A 26291-nucleotide genomic window follows, 5' to 3' on the forward strand; every position below is an offset into this window, starting at 1 on the left:
ACTAAAGTTACTCCTTATTTTTTGTGCGTTTTCCATGTGACGCACGTGTCCCTTTCCGCTCCTTACATGCATACAGTCTTTACAAAATAAATTTACGTCTCCACAACTTGGTTAGGTTTAGGCAGCAAAAGTACTTAAGTTTAGGAAAACATCGACTTGTTTAGGTTTAGGAAACAAACTACGTAGTTAGGTTTAGTAAAAGATTGTGGTTTGGGTTAAAAAAATACCTCTTGAAGTGGCGTAACTTAAGTACGGAAGTTACATGACAAGAATATCAACGTTGACTTGGCTGGACTTGTTTCACACCAGGTACGAACACATGTCTCCTGGGCAAAAGTCTGGTGTGTTTTCGACCCAACCATCCACCCCGACCTCCTCCCTATGCAGCCTATGTGTGAGAACAACCTGAGATTTTGTGGCAGTTCAGTTACACATTAAAACTACGTAAGGGTTGGTTGTAGTGTGTAGTTGAGTACCGAGTAACAAATCCATGAGTTCAAAGGTTTATTAGACATCTCTAATCTGAGACAGGATTTTACAACTCTGGAAAGTTATCATGGCAGCAAATGTTTTTTCTTTGGTAACAAAAGGTGCGAGTTAGAAACAGTAGAAATAAGGCATTAACATGTGCTCACGCATATTTGATTGGTTTATTTGAAGTTGAGCCTGGCTGACCTTTGCTTGGACAGCTGTGCGATATCATCTGGCAAGGCGTTGCAGTCTGACAACAGTTGAGCCAGGCTTAGTTTTTTTGCCGGACAACCCTGCGTTGGCACCTCCGCTGCGTCTCCAGGTCATTGGCCTCATTGATGTGAAGGGAGAGGCTGCAGTTTTGTTTTTCACGCAGGGTTAAAGACTGAACGCGGCCTTATGCATGACTAAATAAAAATGGGTTGCACCACAAAAAATAATTCCTATGTAGACATTAGTTGCTATTAAAAATGTACACCCATTAACTGCAAGATGTAATGGTTACGTAACCGAGTGAACCAACTGACAAAGAGTTAAAGGCAATGATGGATTATGGTTAATTCACCTGACTGGACTCTTCATCAAAATGCTGTTTAATAATGGTGCAAATTTGATCTCCCAAAAAACACAATACACCTCAAATCATTATTCTAATAGACTAAATGACCAAATAATAATAGTGGTTAAGTTAGCGTAATCGGATATCTTCCACCCCTTCTAAACTGCATAAATACTACTGTACTAACTCTGAAACACACATATTACAACATATTTCTCCAGGTTTGCATATATGAATAAAACGAAGTCATACTTACAGTACTAGACAATCACAAGTTAAAGGTACACTGAGGAATCATTGACCACTAGTAGCGCTATAGAGCAATGTTTTTATGGGTGGATCCCAGCTTTATTAGCATACACGCCATACATCAGACCGGTGATACGTCATCCAGAGTAGCCTTGGCCTCGCCGCCTTTTGAGGGAAAACAATCCTATGTCCCCTCATAAACGACAACATAGTAAAGAGAAGAAGTTGAAACATGTCTCCAAACTTCTACTTTAAACAAACTGGTAATAGTAATAATGCTATGCCGAAGAGATGCTGTGTTGTTGGTTGCACCAACAATAAATAAAAAAACACTGATCTCCAGTATGTTCCTCGGCCGTGTCCTTAAAAAGCTATAATCAAGGGGCTTTACGGCTCCAAACTATAGACCAGACCAGCATCGCATCATCGCCGAGGCTGCGCTTCCGTTTGGGGGAAAGAAACTCGCTGTCACATGAGAGAAAATGGAAAATTCTGAAAAGCTGTTGTGTAGTGGGTTAACTGAGGCTTTCACACTGACATTTGAGGCACATACGATACATGAATATTCAAATCGCTAAATGATGCTGGTGACAGTGATTCAATCAAATATGTATGGATGTCTGGATAAGCAATATCCAGCCACTGTGTTGGACAGGGAAGACTAAAGGGGCATGGCGGCGATCAACCTTAATTTGTTAAAGTATCGCGAACGCTCAGGTTCAAGCAAGATGACAAAATAATTATTGGACATGTGTATAAAACAAACGTTTGTATTACAAGAGATGATTGCATACGAATTTGTCAAAATTACAATCCAAACACGTCAAATTGCATTGAAGTCTATGGGATTTACAAAAATGAGGTTTGACCCTAAAACTGTTACGTTACAGTCACAGCTCATGATGTACAGTGACTTCCTGTTTACACTGTCGATTGCTTTTGATTAGACTGTGCTACAGATGTCTTCTATTCACCGATTTACCAATCACTAAAATTTACTAGCCAAGACATTTCTTTGACTAGTGATAGTTCCACTGATAGTTACTAAGAACTTAGCGAGGACTTCATAAAAACCTGTCTGGTTTTAGTTGGTTATGTGCAGTTTATAAACAGCCACTGATGGTGGTTGTTGGATAGATCAGATTGATCTGTGTGGATGCTACCTCTGAGACTCTGACAGAGATGTTTCAAGATGTGGCTCGGACAGCATGCCTCTCAGATCTTTACTCGCATGTCTCTAGTGACTCGTGTGACTTATGTGTGGTGTAAATCACTGTGCCGAGACTTGAGCTGACTGATGGTGAGTCCATCGATTGAATTGTGGCACACACACTGTAGCTGACAGCCTTGTATCTTTACTGCTGAACACACACACACACACACACACACACACACATACACATACACACGTTGATCACGAGTTAAATATTATTAAAATATTCTCCCTGAAAGCGACAACCACAATCTTTTGAAGAGGTTGACTCACGCAGGCGTACACGTCTTTATAACATTTTCTGTACATGTAAGCCTCATTGGACCAGTATGCAGATTTACTTTGCCTGGCTCTGAAGACTTTTTGTACCATCCCATTAAGCAGGATTTATTGTTCCCCAAGAGCTCACTGCTCCATTACCTTTGGGAGAATGCCTAAAATGTGTGTGTATGTGTGTCTGTGTGTGAATGTGAGTGTGCTTTCTATATAACCTGAGCGCAAAAAGCCGGTGGATATAACGGCATATCGTGGTGATGGTTAGGATGATACGATAATATTGAACAGATACAGCATCCAGTCCCACTGGTCATTATCACCGTGATGCTTATTAGTCAGTAAGAGTGAGGACACTATACCGAGCTCTGAGTGTCTGCATAGATGGCTTGATTTAATAAGGACATTAAAAAGCCTTATCTCCTGTCCTTAAGAGAAGGTCAGTGTGTCTAAAATAGCTGAAATGCTATGATAACAGTTTAAAGAGATAAGATATCTCCTGAATACCAATGAAGATAAAAGCTGTTTTAGGCTCATTTCACAGTCTATAAGTCACACTTGATTTTGTGGTCCATTGCCGTGTTTATGAAGTTGGTTAGCAAAGATTCAATTGATTTTTTATTGATCATTGCTTTTGACGACCTTTTCACAGTTCAGTGTGTGGCAGACATAATTTCCCCTGATTTAGACTGACGGGGTGTTAAAACGCTGCTCGGTTTTGTCTGGAGAAGTCTCTCCGGCAGTAAATCTTCTCCTTTCAGTCTTCAATGTCATCTTTTTTTGTATTTTGACCTGTGGTATTTAGCTTGTGAGCCTTTAAAGCAAAGCACTGTCTTCTTTTGACGTTTTTAGAGTAGAAGTAAAACTACTCACTATTGTACAATGAAAAGAGAAAGATTGGAGAATCTGTGAGAATCTTCTGTCCTACCTTATTAATCATCTCACTGCCCCTCAGATTCTCAGATTACTCTTGCATCCCCTTGGTTGAGTCCCGACCACTGATCTATCAGCCTGGTCTCACTCCCAGTGTGTCAAATACGCTTGGGCAGTGGCCCTCGGCGTCTTGATACCGACGCACAAGGCACCCTTTAGTGTCTGTATGAGGCGCACCAGGCTTTCAACTAACTACAATGTAAACCCATCCGTGTCATTATTAGATGCTCAGAGCAATAGATGTAGTATTAAGAGCGAAAAGTCCTCTAAGGGTAGGGACACAACAAGCCGACATCAAAAGAACTAGCGGCAACGAAGGTCACCAGTTGAGTCGCCTCATGTTGCCTTTGATTCGGCCAAAAAGTTGCACTCTAACACACCGCAAAGACGACAGCCAACGGCCAACTACCACGTACATTCTGCGCCTGCGTGAGATGTAATAACTCTCCCTACCCTTTTTACATGTCATCATGGCCTTGTCCTATGATTTGTATGGGCATAACTTGAAGTTATATAGTGATTATTGTGCTAACCGTGCTAATTATGTACGTGGACAACAGTTATAGCTTTTCCCTTCTTCAGATGTATAGATTCCTTTACTCTCAAATTTGTTCTGAGGTACATCCTAGTCTTTTTTTTTTGCTATAGAGACACCTCTATTCCACTCTAGCCATATAAAAAGTATGACAGCCAGTGGCTTGATGTTATTCTTATGTGTTGAAAGGTACTTACCTATATTATAAATGTGTATATGAATTTTTGTATATATTGTTGTTTACTATGTATATATGAGTTTTGTGTAATATACATGTAACATTACTTTTGATTATATGTGGGATACTTGGATCACTGAAGGTATCATGTGACCAGAGCGCTTAACCTTTAAAGATGGCGTCTCTGTGTTGATTTATTAAGTCTGAAGAAGAGCTTGGGTTCGAAACGTCATTTACGAAGATGTGCCAATAAATTACGGACCTTCTTCTACGTTTTTCATTGCTGTCTTCTACTGGTCCAGCACCGGCCTACTACGGTATTGGATGTGAGCGGGCACCTTACATTGTTTGCCATAACTCTCCCTACCAGCAAGTCGCGGTAGTCTGTCTCTGTCATTCAAAAGGGAAACCGGAAGACCGAGGACGGCGGATATAAAAACTGTTGTTATGATACACATATGAAATAAAGCGCCGTTTGCCGACCATTTTCACACCACTCTCACTCACCACTGAGCTTCATTCCAGATGGCCATGTTGTTGTGAAAATATCCGTGTATTTGAATGATCAGATGAGATGTAGATGAAAAATGAGAACAGCCTTTGGTGTTTTTCCTCTTGACTTTACATGTTTTCTTGCTATATTATTTCTATATTATATGAAACCATAACACGGATTTTATACATGAAATAAGGCAGACTACTTAATAGTCAAGTACGCCTATGTTCAGCTAATTGTCTCTTCTACGTCTCTGGCACCTCATCAAATATCAAGCCCACGGTTCGGTTTGTACGTCATTGAACGTTTTTTTTTTTCCGGTACGGTTTTGCATCCCTAGTTCCGTCCGTAGCTTAAGTTACGTTTCAAACATACTTATTTTCAACCAAACCATGATGTTTTTCTTAAACTTAACTAGGTAGTTTTGTTGTCTAAACCTAACCGCCACCGCTTCACAACGTTAACCAGCAAACCTTCTGCGTCAAGATACTATGGCTGCCCCCGCCATCACTATAATGAGGCTTCATAATATGACGAGTAGGGATGCGATCATGTTGGATCTAGACCAGTGGACCCCAACCTTTTTGGCTTGTCAACCCCTAAAAAACGCCAAAACAATGTCTACTTGACCTGTCTTAATCAGTTATTATGATGATTTCAATTCATTTTTTTTTTCTTGTTTTGTTCGACTCGGCAAATTATTAACAAAGAAAAGAAAAGAGCAAAGATTAGAGAAAAGTCTGAAAAAATGAACAGAATATTGTGTAGTGGAAATTAGTTTTTCTCTACTTTAATATCCTGTTAATCATTTCGTGACCCCTCAGATTGAATTTGCAACCCCTTGTGGAAATGTCCCGACACTCGGGTTGAGAACCACTGATTTAGACACTCACACAAAGTCTCATTCAGTATTTTATTTGCAAATGATTTGTTATAGACAGCCGTATCATCTCTCAGGTCCTTCGGTTCATGATAATGTTGGTCAGAATAATAGCTTGAGCTGTACTGTAGCTCTGTTCTTAGGTATCATCCCAGTCCTCTGGGAGCTGTGTTGCAGTGTCCTTGCTTTGCTTTGAGAGTGGGAGCATATTAGCAGTCTTTCTTAGATCCTCTGGTGCACCTGCAATCTCCTGATGTTTAACCCTGGACTTCATTGGAGTGTTGCAGTGATTACAGGCCGTCCTGAGGGACATCGATTGTCCTGCTCCTCCTAGGCAAGCCCCACACAATGCTGACGAATGAACTCGTGGCCCTGCCAAGTCCAATTAACTGTCAGTGCCGCATCGACGAGCTCCTCCGTTTGTTGAGAGTGAAGAAAAACAAACTTTTAATCAAATTTGCCTCCGGGCCCCAGGGTATTTGGGGTTGTATTTTGCATTCCACTGTGTTCTGCCTCGCCTGCAGCCGTGCCACCCTCTCAGAAGGTTATATTGCATGTTGTTTGTGTGAGATAGCAGAACGCCTGCACCTTACTTTAATGGCAGCCCCATCTTTGCACTGTCTGTGACTGATGAATATTACACAGTCACAAAGCAGAAAAAGACTCAGAAGCTAGGTCAACTCATGTAAAATGTATTTGGCCACATTGGCATTGTTTTTATATAAAAGCCAGTGCTTTGGTCTGCAGTGTGTCTTTGGTATGAGTGTGCAGCATTTTGTCACCGGAGCATGTTTTTTCCATGACGTCCGACCGTCGGTGTCTGGAATGTCTATAAGCACTTGTGACCAGTTGATCAATATAAACTCTTGCAAATTCAAAAATACCCTCTGCTAATTCTACCAAGGTCGAGATAAACAAATCTACTCTCCTTTTCTCTGATTAGAGTAATGGAGACGTTAAAAGCCCAGAAATTCAATTAAATTGGTGGCTTTTTTCTACAGAGGAAAAAAAAGGAAAGGGACAAAAATGCGAAGAGACTCTATCGCATAGCTAGGGCGGACTAAGTGGAAGAAAGAGATGCAGCTTGGGATCTAAACACACGACAAAAGGGCATCTGGATGATAAGGATCAAAGGAAATTTTTAGAGGAAATGTAATCATTACCAGACACAAGGATGCATTCACGAGGATACAATCTGTGTTGTGCAGAAAGTGATCCAAAATTAGTTGTAAAGCTGAAAAAAAAAAACACACCAGAAACAAGGTCAATGCCGCTGAAGTTGTCTTTTTGCACAGAGCAGCCGAGCACGTGTCGTCGGCCATTGCAATGTTAAAAGCAGACCTATAGGAGTTCATCATGTCCTGTAGTGTGCACTTCATTAAGACCCTTCAATTGAATTTAGATGGATAAAAGACAGAAAATGCTGACTTACTGGATCAGGCAACCGCATCCTCAAAGTGATGAATCCCCCCTGAGAAATTAGATTTGCAAAGAAACTTGACACCATGTGATTCTCTCAGCCTCACACTTTAAACATTAGCTCGTATTATGATTCTGGGACTCACTTCCATTCCAGGCGAAGGCGTACTGTAGTATGAATGACAAAATCGCCCTCAGCCACAGAACAAAAAGAGGCTTTTAAGGTCCACGGATCAATATCACTGGTCCTTGCCTTGACTCTGAAATAAGGACTTTTTTTTTTTCTCTTGTATCTCATATCTGCCCTTAAACTAGACAACTTCAGTTAAATCAAAAGTGACCAGCGATTAAATCTATTGTTGCGCTTGTTTTAAATTTTTTAAACGCTGTTCCGTCACTCATAGTAAACGTCAAGTTGACTGAGATTCAGGATTTATGCCCCATGCTGACAGGTGCTGGAACCTCCTGCTCTTCCCAGATGGCTTGATTCATTTCTTAGCTGCCTCTTTAATGTCAGTATCTTTCTCCCTCCCTCTCTCTTTTTGTCACACACACACACACTCTAGCTCTCTCTCACACACACACACACACACACACACACACACACACACAATACTCCCTAAGTTGCTGTTGTATACTTTTCACTTCACTTTGACTTTGAGAATCGGGGAGAATAATTCATGGGCCTTAGCGAGTTTCAGAGACTGAAAGAACAACACTGCTTTCAGAGCCAGCAGTTCATTTGAGAGGAACTTTTTTTTTGGGGAGAAGTCTCCAAAGGGTCCGCATTATCCTGGAGAGATGATGGTATAAAGGAAAAAAACCTTAATCTACAGTTTTTCTGTGTTAATCAAAGGCTAGGGATGTTTTCCTGTTTCTGTCCTTTCATAGCTATCTATCCATCCACCGCCGCTCTTCATGCCTAATTGAGCGTGACGCACCGCTGTGGTTTTCAAACTTCTATTTTTCAGATATTTGAATATTTCACAGGATCCAGTGCTAATTTAGTAGGCTATTAAACACACCGCTATACCACATTTCACCCGTTATATATAAATATCAATCCAGCAGGAGTTCTGTGAAAGTTAAAGTGATATATTTGTGGTATTTTTAGGCTTCTTTTTTTTTAGATCTTTTAAGTGTATGGCATTTAGGGGGATCTTTTGGCAGAAATGGAATATAATATTAATAAGCATGTTTTCTTTAGTATATAATCACCTGAAAATAAGAATAGTTGTGTTTTCTTCACCTTAGAATGAGCCGTATATATCTCAGCCCGTTCTCATTCCCAGGGCATCAAATACAGACGCCTTGTCACGGCCGTCGGCGTTCAATACCGACGCACAAGGCACCCTTTCACAGTGGTATGACACGCACCGGGCTTTCCATTAACTACACTGTAAACCCATCCGCGGCAACAGTAAACACTCAGGGAAAGTGCTGTGGTGATGTAGTATAAAAGGCGAAAAGACACACACGGTGGGTGGGAGGGGAGGTGTATGGGTCCAACAAACACAAGGCTTTCATCCAGGAGACCGCTGTTCATGTCCCGTGTTCACAAAGTCAAGTCACATTTGCACTGTAATAACGTAGTAGGTTTAAGCCCAACCATGTAGTTTTTTCCTAAACCTAACTATAGTGATTTATATAGTGGAAGTATTTTTGTTTAATTCACAACATTAAGCACGTGTTTAGTGCGACGGAAAAAGTGACGCTGAGGGGTCTGACAAAGTGTCAGTATGTGACGAGTTGGGATGAGAACGTGTTGGATACCTTCATAGGGAAGAGGTCCTCTCCATGGAGCCGGCCGCCATGTTTCTACAGTACCCCAGATTGGACAAACCAAACACTGGCTCTAGATGGGGCCATTTGCATTTTTGCATTTTTGCATTTTTGCGTTGGCCACCATAATTCTCCAACACGCTTGGCACACGGGAGAAGTTTCAGTTTGTTGCAATCTGCAACCTCACCACTAGATACCACTAAATCATACACACCGCACCATACACCAAGGTATGTGATTGCATAGATAAGTAGATGGAGGCCAGTAAATGTGTGTTTTTTTAACTTGCCTTGTGCAATATAACACGTCAGTCTGTTGGCATTACTGGTGGTCAGGCAGGTAGAAACTCCTCCAAAGATTTATGGCTTCATGATGAGCATTTGCATAATGTGAGATCATTAAAAAGCAATTATCCTTGTGTTTGTGTGTCTCTTTCTGCATTGTTGGGATTAATTTGGTAGGTGTATAGGCGCGTTGATTGTCCGTCTTCAAACTAAATCATGTTTGTGTTTACAGTGAGGGACGGATCCATACGGTGTGACATGTTAGACACATAAAATCGTTAGTTTGAGTAAACAACTGACCGGCGCTGTTTGATTACACTCCATAGAAGGAAATGGTCAAAGGGATACAAACATTTGCATTCATACACCTCTCTGTTGGTCGATAGGCTCTTAATGCTCTTTGACTCCAATTTTATTCCTTTATAACTTACTGCATAGGTACACCTTAAGGTCATTCAGATAATGGAATTGACAGATAGAAAACATTATTTACAACCTAACACTTCAAAATGTTTTTAATGACTGGTCTGCTTGTAGACATCCACTGCAAAAAATCTGACATGGAGGCATGTAAACCTAGCAGTGAAAAAAATACCTGTCCTCACTGCTCAGGATAATAATAGGTCAAAGGTACAGTGTGTAGGATTTGGCGGCATCTAGTGGTGTGGTTGCAGATTGCAACCAACTGAGTACCCCTCCACTCACTCCTTCCTTTTCAAGACTGCAGTAACGTGAGCCACCGAGGGCAAAACAGTGGTGACGCCGTTCGAGGCCATCCTTACCATAATAACTGGCTCATGTTACCGCAGTTTCACAAGCATGTCAGAGAACTACAGTGGCCTTCAGGTAACATAACAACGCGAAAGGCTCTCTCTAGAGCCAGCGTTCATTCTGGGTTACTGTAGAAACATGGCGGAGCAACATGGTGGACTATAGAAGCAAAGACACGAACCGAAAATACTTATTATATTTATAATGTTTTATAGTTCAACACAGGGCATTTTGTTAATTTTGTTTTACCTTAGTACGTTACGTTTTAGGCGGACGTTTTACTGGCGTCCGGTAGTCGCTTTCAGTCCAAAATGGCAGAAGCTTTGCTGCTGGGCGCTGATATTGCAATGGAATGAACAATTGACTTTCTCTTCTTGGCAATGTATATGTTCTTTGACTGCATCAAGAGGACCCGCTCCCTGTGTAGATATGAAGGACTCATTCTAAGCTAACGAAACACAACGATTCTTAGTTTCAGGTGATTATACACTAATGAAGACATAGTTATGAATATTATATTCCGTTGCTCCTTCGCGTCAAAAGGGGCTAGCTGAGGTGGTTTGGGCGTCTGATCAGGATCCTCCTGGACGCCTCCCTTTGGAGGTTTTCCGGGCACGTCCAACTGGTAAGAGGCCCCGGGGTAGACTCAGAATACGCTGGAGGGATTATATATCTCGTCTGGCCTGGGAACGCCTCGGGGTCCCCCAGGAAGAGCTGTAAAATGTTGCTGGGGAGATGGATGTCTGGAATTCCCTGCTTAGCCTGCTGCCCCCGCGACCCGGCCCCAGATAAGCGGAAGAAAATGGATGAATGGATGGATATTCTGTTTCTACTAATAGCAGACATGTTACACACTTCCTTTTTAATTCTTATTTATTTAATTTACTATTAGATTTTTATTTGTTTAGTTTCAGTTTGTTCTCAGTTTTTATTTTCTGGAAATAACTAGTTTTAGTTTCATTTGTGTTTGAATGTTTAAGTTGTGATAAGAAAAAGAAGTTCAGGTTGTTAGTATACTAGATCACATTAATGACCAGTAACCGCAAAAAACAACCAACAATACAAAGTCTTACACATTAAAATCCAGGATGAGTTTAATCCTTTACAGCCTTTGGAGCAAAGTGTTGGTGAAACTGTGTCCAAGCAAAGAATAACTAAAGGCCCATAAAACTTTTTTTCTCAATCAGTTTCTTACTACGAGCGACGTGATCCTACTGAACATGAACACACAATTTTCTACCAAAGTTTGAACAATTTTGGTTATTTCATGCAAGATTTTTTTTTTTCCTTTTCCTCAGGGGTTTGAAGTGCTTCAAGAGATTAGCTGAGTATTTGAGTGATACACTTTCTTTTTCAAATTTTGACTGACTTGGATTGTTGCACATTTAGTCATGAGTGCTGAAGGTTATAGGGAAATATCTTAGATTTGAAACCAAGTTTTCAGGAGCTTAAGAGCCTTAAGAGCAGCAATTAAGTTACACTCCTCCCAAAATCGATCTTTTTCCTTTTGTGTCTTTGCTCTGTCTTAACCTTGTTAAGTTTGAGAGGTAGCAGTGCAAAGTTTACAGTTTGTTCCTTCACAGAGAACCGCGGCTGGGCTCTTAAGCTTGGATTCATCTCAGTCTTCTCCTGCAGCACAACCATCTTCTATTATTCCTTTATTGTTATTGACTTGATTTTATGTTCCAACGACTTGTATTTTTGCCAGATAATGCCAAAATATAATTAAATCCACTGGTTCTATTTATGATTGCATTTGTGGTTATGAGAGCAAAATACAGCGATCAATGTAAGCAGCGCTCCACGCTGAGCATACTGGTAGTCAGCTGTGAATTGAATTATGCTGTAGGAGCGATTTAAGAAATTTCTGTGGACGTTTTGAAACATGTACCACCGTGAACACTTGTCACCATTAAAGTACAATATAACTGTCATGAATTGAAGCTGACCGCTGGTCTCTGTGAAGGATTAAATTACCACGTTTCAAGCCTGAAGAGGTTTTGAGCATTTAAAAGGTAAAGCAAGTCATGCAGCCCTGCTCATATTGGAAGACAACAAAATCTGATTTCTCTGTAGATTTATTTAGTTTTAGGTAGCTTCAGATCACATTTTCTGTTTGTGAAGTTTAATGTCGAGTTTCCATGTTAGTGTTTGTTCACAAAAGTAACACTGCAACCACTGGTGATTTTATCCAGGTTGCAAGGGTGACCTATAAAGGTCAGAGGGAATCATTGAAATTTAAGAAATAATCAAGTTATTGTTTTAAAATTATATTCTACAGTTAACTGTTTAGTTTTGGTAATTTGTGCATGATGGTCCCTCGTGTCAGGAACATGCTGAGATGTCTTTCTGTGGTGTGATGTTGAATGTACCGTACAGTGTGCTACTCTGATGGGCCTGACAGCTGCAGGCTGCAGGTGTCCGTGTAGTGTGACACGCTGCACTGCTGCTAATATTTTTGTTTAGTGATGCACCAAACAAAACCTGCTTTTATAACCTGCTATTTTCAGTACAGCAGCCTGGCATGTACAATAGATAATTGATGTCATGTTGATGTTAAAACAGGCTGGTTTAAAAAATCTCTTTCAAGCTCGCACCACCTGATAGCAAGTCCTAGATTCACCTCTGACTGTCTCCGCCTCCTCTGTTTGGGGACAAACTAATTTGTGTCACATAAAAACTCTCCGTATACAGTAACATTTACAATAAATCAAAATCTGTTAATGGGTTGAGTTGAATTTCTCTTCTATTGGATGAATACAGAAGTCATACTACGCACATAGAGGTGCACTAATTAGTAGCATGTGCACACATTTAACAGCTGCAGCTTCCTCTAGTTTAGAGACACATTTATTTATGACCACTTATGCAAATCAAGTCAGTCATAATTCTCTAATTAGAATACCTGAGGCACAACAATAGCCCCTCACACTGCAGCTTTGTACGCTAAACGAAAGATGGTGCAGGTGAAAGAGCACGCTGTGATGTTACCACTACAAACCACCAGAGGCTTTGAGATGAAGGATTGCCACGTCGCCAAGTTTTGTTCATCTCATCTTGAGAATCCCTAATTTCATTTATTTCATCCTCTCACATTTCAAAGACGGGTGTTATCAAATGGAACACCATTTTTAAGTATTTGTATTCGTCTCTTAGTTGTTAATTACCGTATCTATTGTACATGTTGTTCTGCTGCTGGGAGTTGTGTTGTTGTGTTTCAGGTGGAAAGAAATTCTTTGTAACACAGGTCAACATGTCACTGGATCTGTTTACTGATTGGCTGCGGGTCCTTCTGTGGCCACACTAAAAGTTATACTTTTCAAAACTTTTGCTTGGCTGCACTTCGCCGCAGTTCGCTGAGCTCAGGAACGGTTGCCACAGCTTTTCATAGACATTGCGTGACAGCTCGCCGCAAGCCGCACTTCGCCGCTGCTCTGGTGTGAATACGGCGTGAAGGGATGTTCGTTCTCTAAATGTGGTTTAGTAATAAATGGGTTAGGGTTGCCCCTTTTACCTGAAATGGTGGAAGAAGTATTCAGATCATTTTCTAAAGTAAAAGTAGTAATACCACACAAAAATACTCCATTACAAGTAAAAGTCCTGCATTGAAAATTTAACTTAAAGGGACTATTTGTAACTTTGTACGCGCATAAATGTAGCGGGTTGTCACACATGCGCGCTCGCATATGCGCGTTCGCGTGTAGCCGCTGTACCCTCCTCCTCTGCCTGCTCTCCTTCACTCAGACAGCTCAGCTCGCTCCACCTCTAGACGTGAACGCGCGCTCACTCCACACTGCAGAAGAGTTAGTTAAGCTCTGAGAATATCTAGTGAATGCACAGGGGACGTTTGTGCAGAAATAACTGCTGCAGCTCCTCCAGACCAACAGAGGTTTTCCGTGTCTTGTGAAGTGACGGAGCTTTACGTTGTCTTCTCGTTACCGACCGGGTGCCTGTGTCTCCCCTGCTCTCTCCGGCTGCGGGCAGAGAGAGCAGGGAGACACGCTGGAGAGCCCCGCTGCCTCAGCCTGCACTTAGGCAGGAAAAGACAACACTAGGATCAGATCTAAATCATGTTCATGGAGAGACCTTCGTCTGGTCAGCTAACATTACTGCCAAGCAGCTGAAATATAGAGTGATATTGTGGTTTTAGCTGACGTGTGTCGCCTCACTGTTTTGAGTGATGCTTGTTCAGGTATATTGAGAGCGAGCAAGCGCGAGCCCGACGCTGACTTTCGTTGATTTCACGGCCACAGGTGTTGCTGTTAAGAAGCATTTCTGAAAGTTACAAATAGTCCCTTTAAAAGGTAATTTTGGTATTTTTCAACCTGGACACTATTTTCCCATGTTATTGTGTCTAACTGACTAATGGGGACAATAATTTCTGAAATTGGTCCAGTATTGAGGGAGAGCGCTGTAACCTGCAGCTGCAAAAACAAGCTGCAGGTGAGCAGCGTCAATATAATGTTATGTCCACTAAAAGTGCTTGTTTCTGCTCGAAGCATGCACAGATTGAGCTCAGATTGTTATTATAAGTGTCTGACAACATTATGGAAAGGACCCTACAGAGAAATAAAACATTTTTCTTTACCTTTTGCTTGATCCAGACTGATTGTGTAAAAGTCTGGTTGTGAAATCTGAATATCCGAATAATCTGGCTCGAATAAATACGGGCGGCCAACGAATTCAAAGATCTCATCCACATTTTAGAACTTCAGCAAAGTGTTGTCCCTGTTAGTCAGTGGGAAAATAGGGTCCAGGTTAAAAAATACAGAAGTTACCCTTTAACTAAAAGTACAGAAGTATTTGCTAAATAAAATGTATTTAAGTATCAAAATTAAGAATACTCATTATATGCAGATATTATTGGATCATAATTATTAATGCGTTAATATGTAAGCAGTACTTTAATGTTGCAGTGGATTGAAGTGGGTGAAATTTGAACCGCTTTACACACTGTTTGGTAGTTTTCTCTAACAATGCATCATATTGTAACTGGTGATATGTTTTGTGTGTACAGTCTCAATTTAAACGGTAACTATAAGCTTTGAAATAAATGCTATGGAGTTAAAGTGCAATCCTTGCCTCTGAAATGTAGAAGAATAAAATAGCATTAAATGGAAATACTGAAGTACAAGTTAGTTACATCTTGTGCACAGAGAGTTTTGTTTACACACATACACACAGTTGCATCGACACCACAGCAAACATTCCTGAAATACTGCCCTGATGACTCTTTGACTCTCTCCTGATGTTGATGGGGTTGCCTGTATTGGCATTATATGAACGTATATCAGTCTCCACTCTGTGACCGCACCCCTTCACATCGACTGCTGTTGCCCCATGGCACATTCTGCTTCATCCTAATTACAATTAATAATTGAAAATAGGAAATCAATGTGTGCAAATCAAGTGTGGTAACAGTTGGTTTTATCGGGTTGACATTGTTTTTTGAGCGGCTACGTCGCTGCCTGTGACTGAGCAGCTGCTGTGTGTGTTATGTCTGTGATGCAGTACAATCGTGGCTTTATTTATACTCCAGTCACTCTGTATCGTATATATGTACTGTAGATAAACGTCCACCTCTGCTCTGATTGCTTTTTTGTTGTTGTCCTGTGGCAACAGAGCAAAGGGTTTGTTTTCTGCAGGACAGGGTGAAGGGTAAATTATTAATTGGAAGGAGCAGTGGGCTGTGTAACAATTTGCTGATCCAGAAGCTTTCATGAGCCGTGTCAGGTTGTGTTGAACAAGTGACTGGTTTACTGCACTAGCAAAAGCATCTCTCACAGCCTGCTGGCACTACAACACGGCCTGTTTTATTAGAAAGAGAGAGAGCGAGAGAGGCATCACTCTGAAGTGCTTGTTTTGAATAAAGCGTGAGATGACCTGGCCTTGTCTGTCTTGGTCAACCACCGGCCCTGTTAACCCTGATCCAGCTGTGCTGCAGAGGAGCCGGCTGGCACCTGCACGGCTCCTATTGATCCGGGTTCACATCCTGAATGGAACTTGGACAAATGATCAGATCCTCCTCGGGATAAACAGCCAGGCCGGACCTTTTAATCTGTGATGTATAGTCTTAAAAGAATTAAGTTATTCACTCATTAGTTTGTGGTTCCAAATAGGCAACAGTCAGATCTTGTTACTTCTTATCGAGCTGCGAGGTGGTATCAGGAGGGAGCACATGGTGCATTATGGGGAACGGTCTAAGCAGCAAACTCTGTTAGAGAGTCTCTGTGTTGTGTTGTGTTGTGGGTTTGGTCCTGTGCTGCTCTTTCTCCCTCAGGGGATTGTGAACACACGAGGGCTCGGCTAAGATGAATTAGGGCAGGACAAACGACACGCCCAACAGCAGAAGCTGCAGCACGCTGTTATTCCAATTCAGCAGAACTGCCCCCACGACTATTGGCAGTTTCTTCTGTATATTTAGAAATTCATTTGTCAAGCTCACAGGGATGTATCTAAACTGTTTACTTGTCGTGTCTGGCTTTTCTGAGGACTAATAAATAACCGTGTAATAGATGTCAGCAGGACATGGAGGGGACAGTGGGGCCTGTCTCGTAGCGTATCGGCAGCTTTTACAGCCGCTAGTTCAACAAAGCCGAGAGACATTTATCACTCAATGCAAATTTACCACTTTTACACAACAATCATCACTTTCCCTCAAGACTCTGGTACCAGACCTGTCGTCTTTTCACTCTATTAGTCTGCGTCATTGAGTTGGGGAGCTGTGATGAATAGCTGAGCGTTGAGTCGGGCTTTTATTGAATAAATCCTATTACAAATAGCTCATATTGACTGAAGAACAGCATATTACACATTCTTGTGTCAGCTAAATTGTAGGAAGAATTGTTTTATTGTTCCTTTAAGAATTGTCATTTCAATATTTGAAAATCTGCAAAGAAAGCCTGTGCCTTCATGCCATTTAGAAATAGTGACTTGTCCGTATTAACTCTGGTCGTGGAGTGTAATTTGAAAATTCAGATCTGTCAAGGAAAAAAGTGAACAAAGCTTAGCGGTACAAAGCGTGAATCAGACAATATGAAACTCCGAGGTGCGCTCCTCTCATGAGGCAGGAGACTTGTCGAGACAATGAGTCACACTGCTTTGCTTTTCCCACAAGCTCTGCTAATGAGTGAGCGAGGAGTAAAACGGCTCTCAGGAGCCGGAGCGTTTTACCTTCTAATGTCTTGTATGAGTTGAATTATTCCCCAAGTGTCAACAGTGTGTGTTAATAATAGTTATGTGACAGTGAGTGACTCAGGCAGTGGGGAGTGAAGTCAGGCTGCGTGCCAAATATTCCAAAAGCAATAATGTGGTTTTCCCAGTTAAAGCTGGCGAAGCAGCAAGCAGCTGTCTGCACCCACCACCTTGAGTGGCCAGCGTTTATATTATAAACTGTATATAAGAAGTGGACGTAGTCACCGTTTTGTCATCCATTGGTTTGTGGACTGCCGTTTTAAAGCCTCTACTTAGGCATTTTGGCTGTCGCCATCATTGCTTGGGCCGTCGCCATCTTGGTTCTTTGCAATAAGAGGTGACATGAGCTAAGTGGAGGTGGAGCTAAGTACAACCAAATGCTGAATAAGACATTTTTAGGTGACCAAAAAGGTGATAATTAACTTTCATGAGCTGAAAACACAGTGAAAGGGTTAAAGGTGTTAGACAAAAACAGTGACAACTCTCAGACCGGACAACGCCGTGGTAGCGACAGAGTATATAAGCAAAGAGACGAAACTCCAGTGTTTTCTTGACACCAGCCGCTGCCACTATTTTGGACTAAAAACACTTATTATATTTATAATATTTTATTGTTCAACACAGGCCATTTCGGTAGAACATGACAATGGAATAGAAATAATTTTGTTTTTCTTTGTATGGCACTTTTTAAGCCGGTGTTTTACTGGCATCCAGTAGTCGCTTTCAGTCCAAAATACTGTATATATTTATAATGTTTTATAGTTCTATACGGGGCAGTTTGTTCATTTTGTTTTACTTTTGTACGGCACGTTTTAGGCGGACATTTTACTGGCGTCCGGTATTCGCTTTCAGTCCGAAATGGTGAAAGCACTTTGCTGCTTGGCGCTGATGTTGCAATGGAACAAACAATTGACTTTCACTTCTTGACAATATACATTCTTTGGTAGCGACCTGTCATTCACAAGGTAGCCACGCCCTAAAGCAAACCCTGCTTTATGGTCTATTTGACTCTAAATGGGACCATAATTCACTAAATGAACATCATAGGGCGGCTGTGGCTCAGAGGGTAGAGCAGGTTGTCCACTTATCGGAAGGTCGGTGGTTCGATCCCTGACTGCTCCGGGTCACATGTCGATGTGTTCTTGAGCAAGACACTTAACCCCAATTTGCTCCCGAAGACATAGCCATCGGTGTGTGAGTGAGTATTTAGATTAGATCCTGATGGGCAAAGTTGGCACCTTAGCAGCCTCTGCCATCAGTGTATGAATGGGTGAATGCTGACATGTAGTGTAAAGCGCTTTGAGTGGTCGGAAGACTAGAAAAGCGCTATATAAGTCCAAGTCCATTTACCATTTACCATCATGCTGTATTGAAGAAGACTTGAAACTAGTGATTGAGACCATAAACTCATGTTTACAATGTTTACTGAGGTAATAAATCAAGAGAGAAGTAGGGTCATTTTCTCATAGACTTCTTTTTGCAACCAGAGGAGTCGCCCCCTGCTGGATATTAGAAAGAATGCAAGTTTAAGGCACTTCAGCATTGGCGTCACTTTTCAGACCCGGAGGTTGCCCACTGGTTTAAACCAGTCAAGCCCTGATTCCAATTAAAGTTAAATTAAATTTAAATTAAAGTTTGCTTTTGCCCTGCGTCCAGCGGAATAAATGAAGTTTAAAACTCTTTTGAATGGGGAGGGATATTCTGTGTTTTAAAGAGCTTGACTCAGGCCCTCATTTTGAATTTAGCTCTGAGAGGCTTTCTGTGGCACAGACTCCCGTTCGTAAAGAACAGCGACAAACATTTTGCTGAAGAGGCCAAGTTCAGGAGGACTTCCTGGATGAAGTCGGCTGCAGAAAGCGGTTTGGGTTTTAATCCTGTTGCAGCCAGCCCCTGATCGTGCAGACTCTTGAGCACACTTCAAAGCTCAGCGCCACCGCGATGGCTCTCTCAGCCCGTTCTTTGGACATCACCTTCAGAAGTTTACTATCCGCCGGTACCCCTCAACGTGATCTGTTTTGTTCCAGCCAAGGGGATTATACCCAGCACCTTGGGATTGGACCTTTTCCTAGTGTGTGAGGTTATCCACATTCTAACTGTTATGTATTACGAGCTCTGAGAGGCCTGTTAATGGGCAGGATTGCAGCTTCTCTCGTTTCAGACTTTGTGTGGGATTCACTGCCTACACACCACAACCCACAGGGGGTCCTCATCACCTCACACAATTTAGCTGTACTCCAGAAGCCGAGGCCTTCATGCTACATGCTACTCTTCTCCTGATGTTTCTCTCTGTTTTTGCCCGCAGCTCATCATGAACTCTGACTCCTTAATCACAGTTAAATGCTGTCGGAGCCGGGAAGTGAGAGACTACTGGGTAAAGTTTGAGAACCTCTGTGTAGGAGAGAGACAGCGAGATAATGGGCTTTGCTCTCAATGTGCTGAGGCCTCTAACTGCAAGCTAAAGAAGGTTTAAAACTTCAAATGGTAACATTTGTTGAGCTTCTAAGCACCAGAAAAGTCTGCAAATTAAGCGCTGGATAGATTTTTGGTTTATTTCTGTTTTCCTCTGCCGCTCTGGGTATTTTTACTGACATCATATTTTGAGTTGTACATGTCGGAATATAAAATGCTCTCTTTTATTAATGTGGTCAAGGTTTTGAAGCTGGAATCAGAGGTGATGATGCCTCCAGTTATTTTCCTGTTTTTGTACTGTGCTGAAGGAGCACTGCTGAGCTGAGGGAGCTCTGATGAGTGCTTATAGAGTGCTAAACCAAGTTGCAGCTAAACTGCTCATCCATTACCCGGGCCGCCCGCACACACCTCAGATTTAATGTGCCAGGGTCGTTTGCGTGGCAGAAGCTCAACCTTCAGGGAACTCTTTCATGCCAGACTGGAGGCCAGGAGCAGATTAGATCAAATCAGTGTGAGCCCTGTAATGTGGCCTCTAGTCTGTCCGACCACAGAAGTAATACTGCACTAGCCCGGAGTTTCAGGACCCCCTTCAGGGCAGACCTGTCTGTACCAGGGAAGGGCTGATCATCTTCCTGCTGTGTACCTGGAAAAACAACCTTCAGTGCCGTCCGTGAAGTGGTGTTCATTAAGCTCCCACTCTGGCGGATCACAGCTCTGGCAAAGCGAGCGTACAAGGAGGAGGGGGTAGTGTCTTTACATTCTGCGATGATGTGTGAATCAATAGAGGAATATTCACCGTCCTGGCTGCTGTGCTGTGCTGGCCTGGATCTCAAGCCGGGCTTTTATGTGAGGAAATACAGCTGCTGCTGGAGAGACATAAGGCCATACCAATCACTTAAATCACCACTAGATCCTCGAAAGAACAATTACCGTGGTGAGAGTGAAGACTGCCCGCTACCCCGGCTCACTGACGATTGTTTTTCACATAAAAGCGGGCTGTTCATTTAACCTTGAAGATTAGCTATTTGCTCGCATTTTATGGGACGTATTGAGTTTTTCTAAACAGAGATATCCCCTGAGGAATGCAGGAATTGCTTGTTTTACATCATTCCCTTAGGTACCGCTTTCTTATGCCTCTGAGCTATTTACATTAACCCATGTAAAGCAGCTAGGTTATACTGTATAACCTATAACCAATTTTCTTGAGTGCCAATATTACAATACAGCTGCGAAGACTAATTCTGCTCTTCGTTGTTACTGAGGGATGATACCTCTGGGGACTAGCACAGTCATCACAGAGGATGAACATCCTCTCATCCAGGTGTTATCCCATCAAATTGGAGCTCTCCGCACTATTACTCCAAGTACGATACAGTTAGTCAGTTTAAAGTACATTTAGCAAAGTTTGAAAAGTGAGCGTTTGTCACCAGAGCTACAGCAGTTTTTTTTTTCCGATGCCCATTTTGACAGCTGATTGCTGAAGTTGCACCTGAAAAAGGTGTTAAAAGACACAAGTAACAAACCGTTTCATGTAAAAATCCCTCGTTCCTCGTTCTTGATCTTTGCATCCTCTTTTGCTCTTCCCTCTAGTCACTGAGAGGTGTGAACAGCTTGCACATTTGCTTCCCTTTCTGCAGATTAATTTCAGGATGTTGTTCATGCCTTCCTCTATGATGGTTGTGGTGTGTCAACATCACATATACAGTACTCAGTCTATACCAGAATCACTCACAGTATGTATCTTCACCCATTTCTGAGTGACAGAACTATGCTTTGCACCTGTTTGAACATTTCATCTTTTAGAGCTTATTCACCCACGAGGGAAGTACCAGGAATTTCAGCTAAAACACATTAAGCCTGATTAATATTTTTGATATTAACACCAATGACTCAATGTGTAATGTCAATAAGGCTGCTTATAGTGCTGAAATCACTGAAAGTCTACAAAGCTTTTTGGCCTCTTTTAACATATTGTTATGCCTGGATTTTACTGCATAGTTGAGTCTGAGTGGAAGTGATTAGTACATTAATAAATTAATGCAACTATTCTCATTATCAATTCATTGTTTAAATACATGTTTAAGCAAAACGGCCAAAACATTCACTGCTTCCAGCCTTTCAAATGCCTCATTTAATAGTAAACTGAATTAGGGCTGCAACTAACGGATATTTTTGTCGTTGATTGGGAATCTGTTGATTATTTTCTCGATTAATCGATGAGTTGTTTGATCTGTAAAATGTCAGAAAATGTTGATCAGTGTCGATCAGTGTTTCCCAAAGCCCAAGATGACGTCCTCAAATGTCTTGTTTTGTCCACAACACAAAGATATTGAGTTCACTGTCATAGAGGATCAGAGAATTTTGACTTTTTTTTCTTAAAAAAAATTATTAATTTAAAGCTGAAGTAGGCGAGATTGGAGCAAATATGATTAAAAAAAGTTATTTTTATAAAGCAGTCGCTATATCGTGACAGTAGTACATGAAACAGGTAACCTGAAAATAATCATGTGCCTCTGTGTCCTCTGGTGTCCTCTGGTGTCCTCCGGTGTCCTCCTGTGCTCCTAATGGCATCTGCAAGATTTTTCAGAGGAGGAAAACAAGCAGTAAGAGCTGATCTGAGGTCTGCTGTCCAGCTGTAAAATGAGAAAGTTTGTGACGCTGCCGCCATTGTGAAATCTGGTGAAGGAACGTTAAGATCCGATCACATGACTGGAGCACAGCCAATAGGAACGCTCTCTCAATAAAATGACCTCTGATTGGTCAAAGTCTCCCATCACAAGCTAGATTTTCTAAAGCCTGTAAACAGAGCCATGAGGAGGTGCAGAAGTCTAGTTATCTCTCCGAACACTTGAATTACAATATGCTGAAAGGTTGTTATGGATTTTTACCCAATGATGCCAAAAATATCCTACCTACTGCCACTTCAATAGTTGACAACTATAATCGATTAATCTTTGCAGCTGTAGACAGAATATCTTTGGGTTTTGGAATTAATCAAGATTTAATTGAGAGATTTAATAACAACTTTGGCTTAAACTGTTATATGCTAATTACAGACATCAAATGACAGGCAAAGTTAGCTAAGGTTAGATGGCGAAAATGGGAAAGCATCTAAGTGAGCTGTCAATTCATCAAGGGGTCTACCTGAATGATGAGGAGAGCGGTTCATGTTCAAAGTGTTTGAACGTGTTTTTCTCAATGATCTGTTGGGAAGGACTTTTCCATCTCAAAAGCTTAACTTTCATGTTATTTTTTTAGAGATATCAAACAAAGGTGCAGTATGTTTCATAATTAAATAACTCTGTTGTTTTTTGTTGTTATTAATGAGGGAATATACAGCCCCTATACTGTACCACAAGATTTAGCTGAAATAATATAGACCTGTCCAATACATCCATATATTAAGTGACTTAAAGAAAGACAAATGATCAACTTGATTGAGCTGGCTGTCTGCAAGCAGCTGTAATGTTTGTCCAGTGTATTTTTCAGCCAGAAGCTTCTCTGGGGCACCAACAGGTTTGGTTACAGCTTGATTCATGTCTTGGGAGGTTTGTATTGACAGGCGATATGAATTTTGTTCTGCTGTGTTGCTGGCTTCATATTTGTCTTACAGAAGTGTCAAACGTACCAGAGGAGTGTTTGTAGGTGTGAAACAGAAGCTCAGTGGTCACACACACACACAGTCTCATTTTGATTCCTGGCTCAGGTTCTTTCTCTGTGGATTTGTTCGCATGTTCTTCCTGTGTTTGTTTGTGTGTCCATGTCTCTGAATGTGAGAGTGATGTGATGGATAGCAACCTGTTCCTCTGCTTTTCGCTCCGGGCATGCCTGGATACACTCATGCAGCCTTTGACCCAGAGCAGGAATGAACACAGTGAATACATTTTAAACATATTGCTGCTGATATTCTGCATTTTTTATTACTGTGAAGAAATCCCATGAAAAGACCAAAACTCTAAATGATTTCACATGGCTTAGGGCACTGTTGTAAATACTCAAACAGGAGAATTTAGTGTATTTGTTGCTCCGCTAGTAAATATTTAGCTACAGCAGCACGATTGTGTATGTGGGATTGATTCAGAATAAACTACAGGACCGTGTTCTTGGTAATGAAGAAAAATGTGCTACGGTGGTAACATCATTGATGTGTTTTTAATAGTTCTTTGACGAAAATTGAGCTCTATGGCACAGAGGAATAAGCTGTCAGTCTTTGTCTGCACAGACAATATTAATAGGATCAATTCAATGTTGTTGTTTTTTTTATCTTTTTGTGAGAATAAGAATTTCATAAGACCTTTTAAATTATCCTTTAAAGGAATATTTCACCCATGAAATGACCATTTGTATATCAGTTACTCACCCTGTGTTACCTTGAGTTCTTGAAGAAAACAGTTTTTATTAGATGCCTCAATGGTGAACGAAGAATCCAAAACACAGAGAAAATTCTTGATGAATTGAAGTAAATTGGGGACGTGTTTAACAACAGCAAAACTATATCAAAACATTCATTTACAAACTTTCACACAACTCCTGCAGTATAATCCAAGTCTCATTTACCCAGTTACTACTTCCTAGACACATGCATATTCACTTAAATGTTACTATTTAAAACATTTCTGCATAAACAGTCGTACTCGTGCGCAGGCGTGTTCTCGTCTGTGCAAGTCCGACGTGTTTAAATAGTAAGGTTTTCGTGAAAATTCATGTGTCTGGGAAGTAATGGATTGGATTATACTGCAGGAGTTGTGTGAGAGTTTGTAAACGGATGTTTTGATCATAAAATGTATATAAGAAGTGGACGTAGTCACCGTGACATTGGCATGTGGAGTGCCATTTTGAAGCCTCGAATTCGTCATTTTGGCCGACACCATCTTGGTATTTGGCCGTCGGCATTTTTTTTTTTTTACAACCAGAAGTGACACGAGAGGGTGGAGCTAAGTACAACTGAATGAGACATTTTCAGTCAACCAAAAAGGTTATAATCAACTTTCATGAACAGAAAACACACTGTGAAAGAGTTAAAGTTGTAAGACGGACAATGCTGTGGTAGTGACCTGTCAATCACAAGGTAGCCACGCCCTAAAAAATACCCTGCTTTATGGTCTATTTGGCTCTAAATGGGAACGTAATTTCCTAAATGAACATCATGCTGTATTGAAGAAGACTTGAAACTAGTGATTGAGACCATAAACTCATGTTTACAATGTTTACTGAGGTAATAAATCAAGTGAGAAGTAGACTCATTTTCTCATAGACTTCTATACAATCAGACTTCTTTTTGCAACCAGAGGAGTCGCCCCCTGCTGGCTGTTAGAAAGAATGCAAGTTAAGTTACTTCGGCATTGGCTTCACTTCTCAGACCCGGAGGTTGACCACTGGTTTTGAAACAGATTTGCTGTTATTTTACGCGGCCCACATTTACTTCAATTCATCAAGACTTTTCTCCGTTTTTTGATTCTTCGTTCGCCGTGGAGGGATGCAAGAAAAACAAAGTTTTCTCTAAGAGTTCAAGGTAACACAGGGTAAAGGTAATTTTTGTGGGTGAAGTATTCCCTTAAGCAAAAAAACACATTCACATTAAAAACTTGAAAGTTAATTATAGGCATGAATGTCAAGGATATCAACCTTGTGGAGCACTGTCAGAATGTTTTCACAGTGTTAAGTCATTCGCTGACATTCATGATGAACTATTACATGTCATATATTTTATTAATTACTTCCATTTATTTTATATAAGATTTCAGTTGTTTTCAAGCATAAAAGCTGGTGCATATTCCTCTTTTGTTGTGTTTCTCTGCTCTGTCTGATGCCTCCTCTTCTCTCTGTGTGCCTGCAGGTTGTGAGAGTGACTACTGGGGACCTCATTGCAGTAATCGGTGCCAGTGCCAGAATGGGGCTAAGTGTAACCCCATCACAGGTGCCTGTGTCTGCACTGATGGCTACCAGGGATGGCGATGTGAGGAGCTCTGTGAGCATGGTTACTACGGCAAGGCGTGCCAACTACCCTGCCAGTGTCTCAATGGTGCCACCTGCAACCACGAGACCGGAGAGTGCATCTGTGCGCCGGGCTACTCGGGGGCTTTGTGAGTACCAGCAATTATTCCTTTGCAACTTTCTCTTTGCTGTCTATGACAATATGTTGATGTGCCATTTTGTTGTCTGTCTGAGCGTGCTTTTTTGATGCAAAGAAAAACACAAGTTATGTGTCTGAGACATTTGACTCTTGGCTTGTGTTGGTGACAGCTGTGGAGAGCGCTGCCCCTCCGGTAGTCACGGGCCTCAGTGTGAGCAGCGCTGCCCCTGTCAGAACGGAGGAACGTGCCACCACATCACTGGAGATTGTTCCTGCCGCATTGGGTGGACGGTAGGTCACATGAGCAAAGGTGGGAAGGTAACGAGGAAGAAAAGGGTTGAATATCGTTGGTGTTCTGAAGAAAGAAAAACCCCAAACGTTTATATCTCTAATGTAGTCTTTACAGTAGAGACTGTCATGTTGAGAACATGGACCTTAGGATCAATACGATCAATTATAAATGAGGATTCTCTACTCCCTGCAAGAGATGAATAATTGGAGTGCCCGGTGGGGAGGCTGTGCATGCTTCCTCAAACCCCAGTTCTCAAAGTAAAGTCAAGTGATCATGACC

General features: G+C 41.4%; 1 protein-coding gene across 8 annotated transcripts in view; it reads left to right on the forward strand.

Annotated features, from left to right (window-relative positions):
• The window catches only part of megf11 (multiple EGF-like-domains 11), a 91400-nt gene that overhangs the window by 34860 nt on the left and 30249 nt on the right, over positions 1–26291 (forward strand). For all 8 annotated transcript variants that reach the window (XM_074632796.1, XM_074632804.1, XM_074632797.1 and 5 more), the window contains 2 exons: positions 25484–25730; positions 25891–26011. In XM_074632796.1, coding sequence (XP_074488897.1) covers positions 25484–25730; positions 25891–26011 — 368 coding nt within the window. The remainder of the gene's footprint in view (positions 1–25483; positions 25731–25890; positions 26012–26291) is intronic.

This window comes from Sebastes fasciatus, chromosome 4 (genome assembly GCF_043250625.1).
Source record: "Sebastes fasciatus isolate fSebFas1 chromosome 4, fSebFas1.pri, whole genome shotgun sequence".
Lineage (NCBI taxonomy): Eukaryota > Metazoa > Chordata > Actinopteri > Perciformes > Sebastidae > Sebastes > Sebastes fasciatus.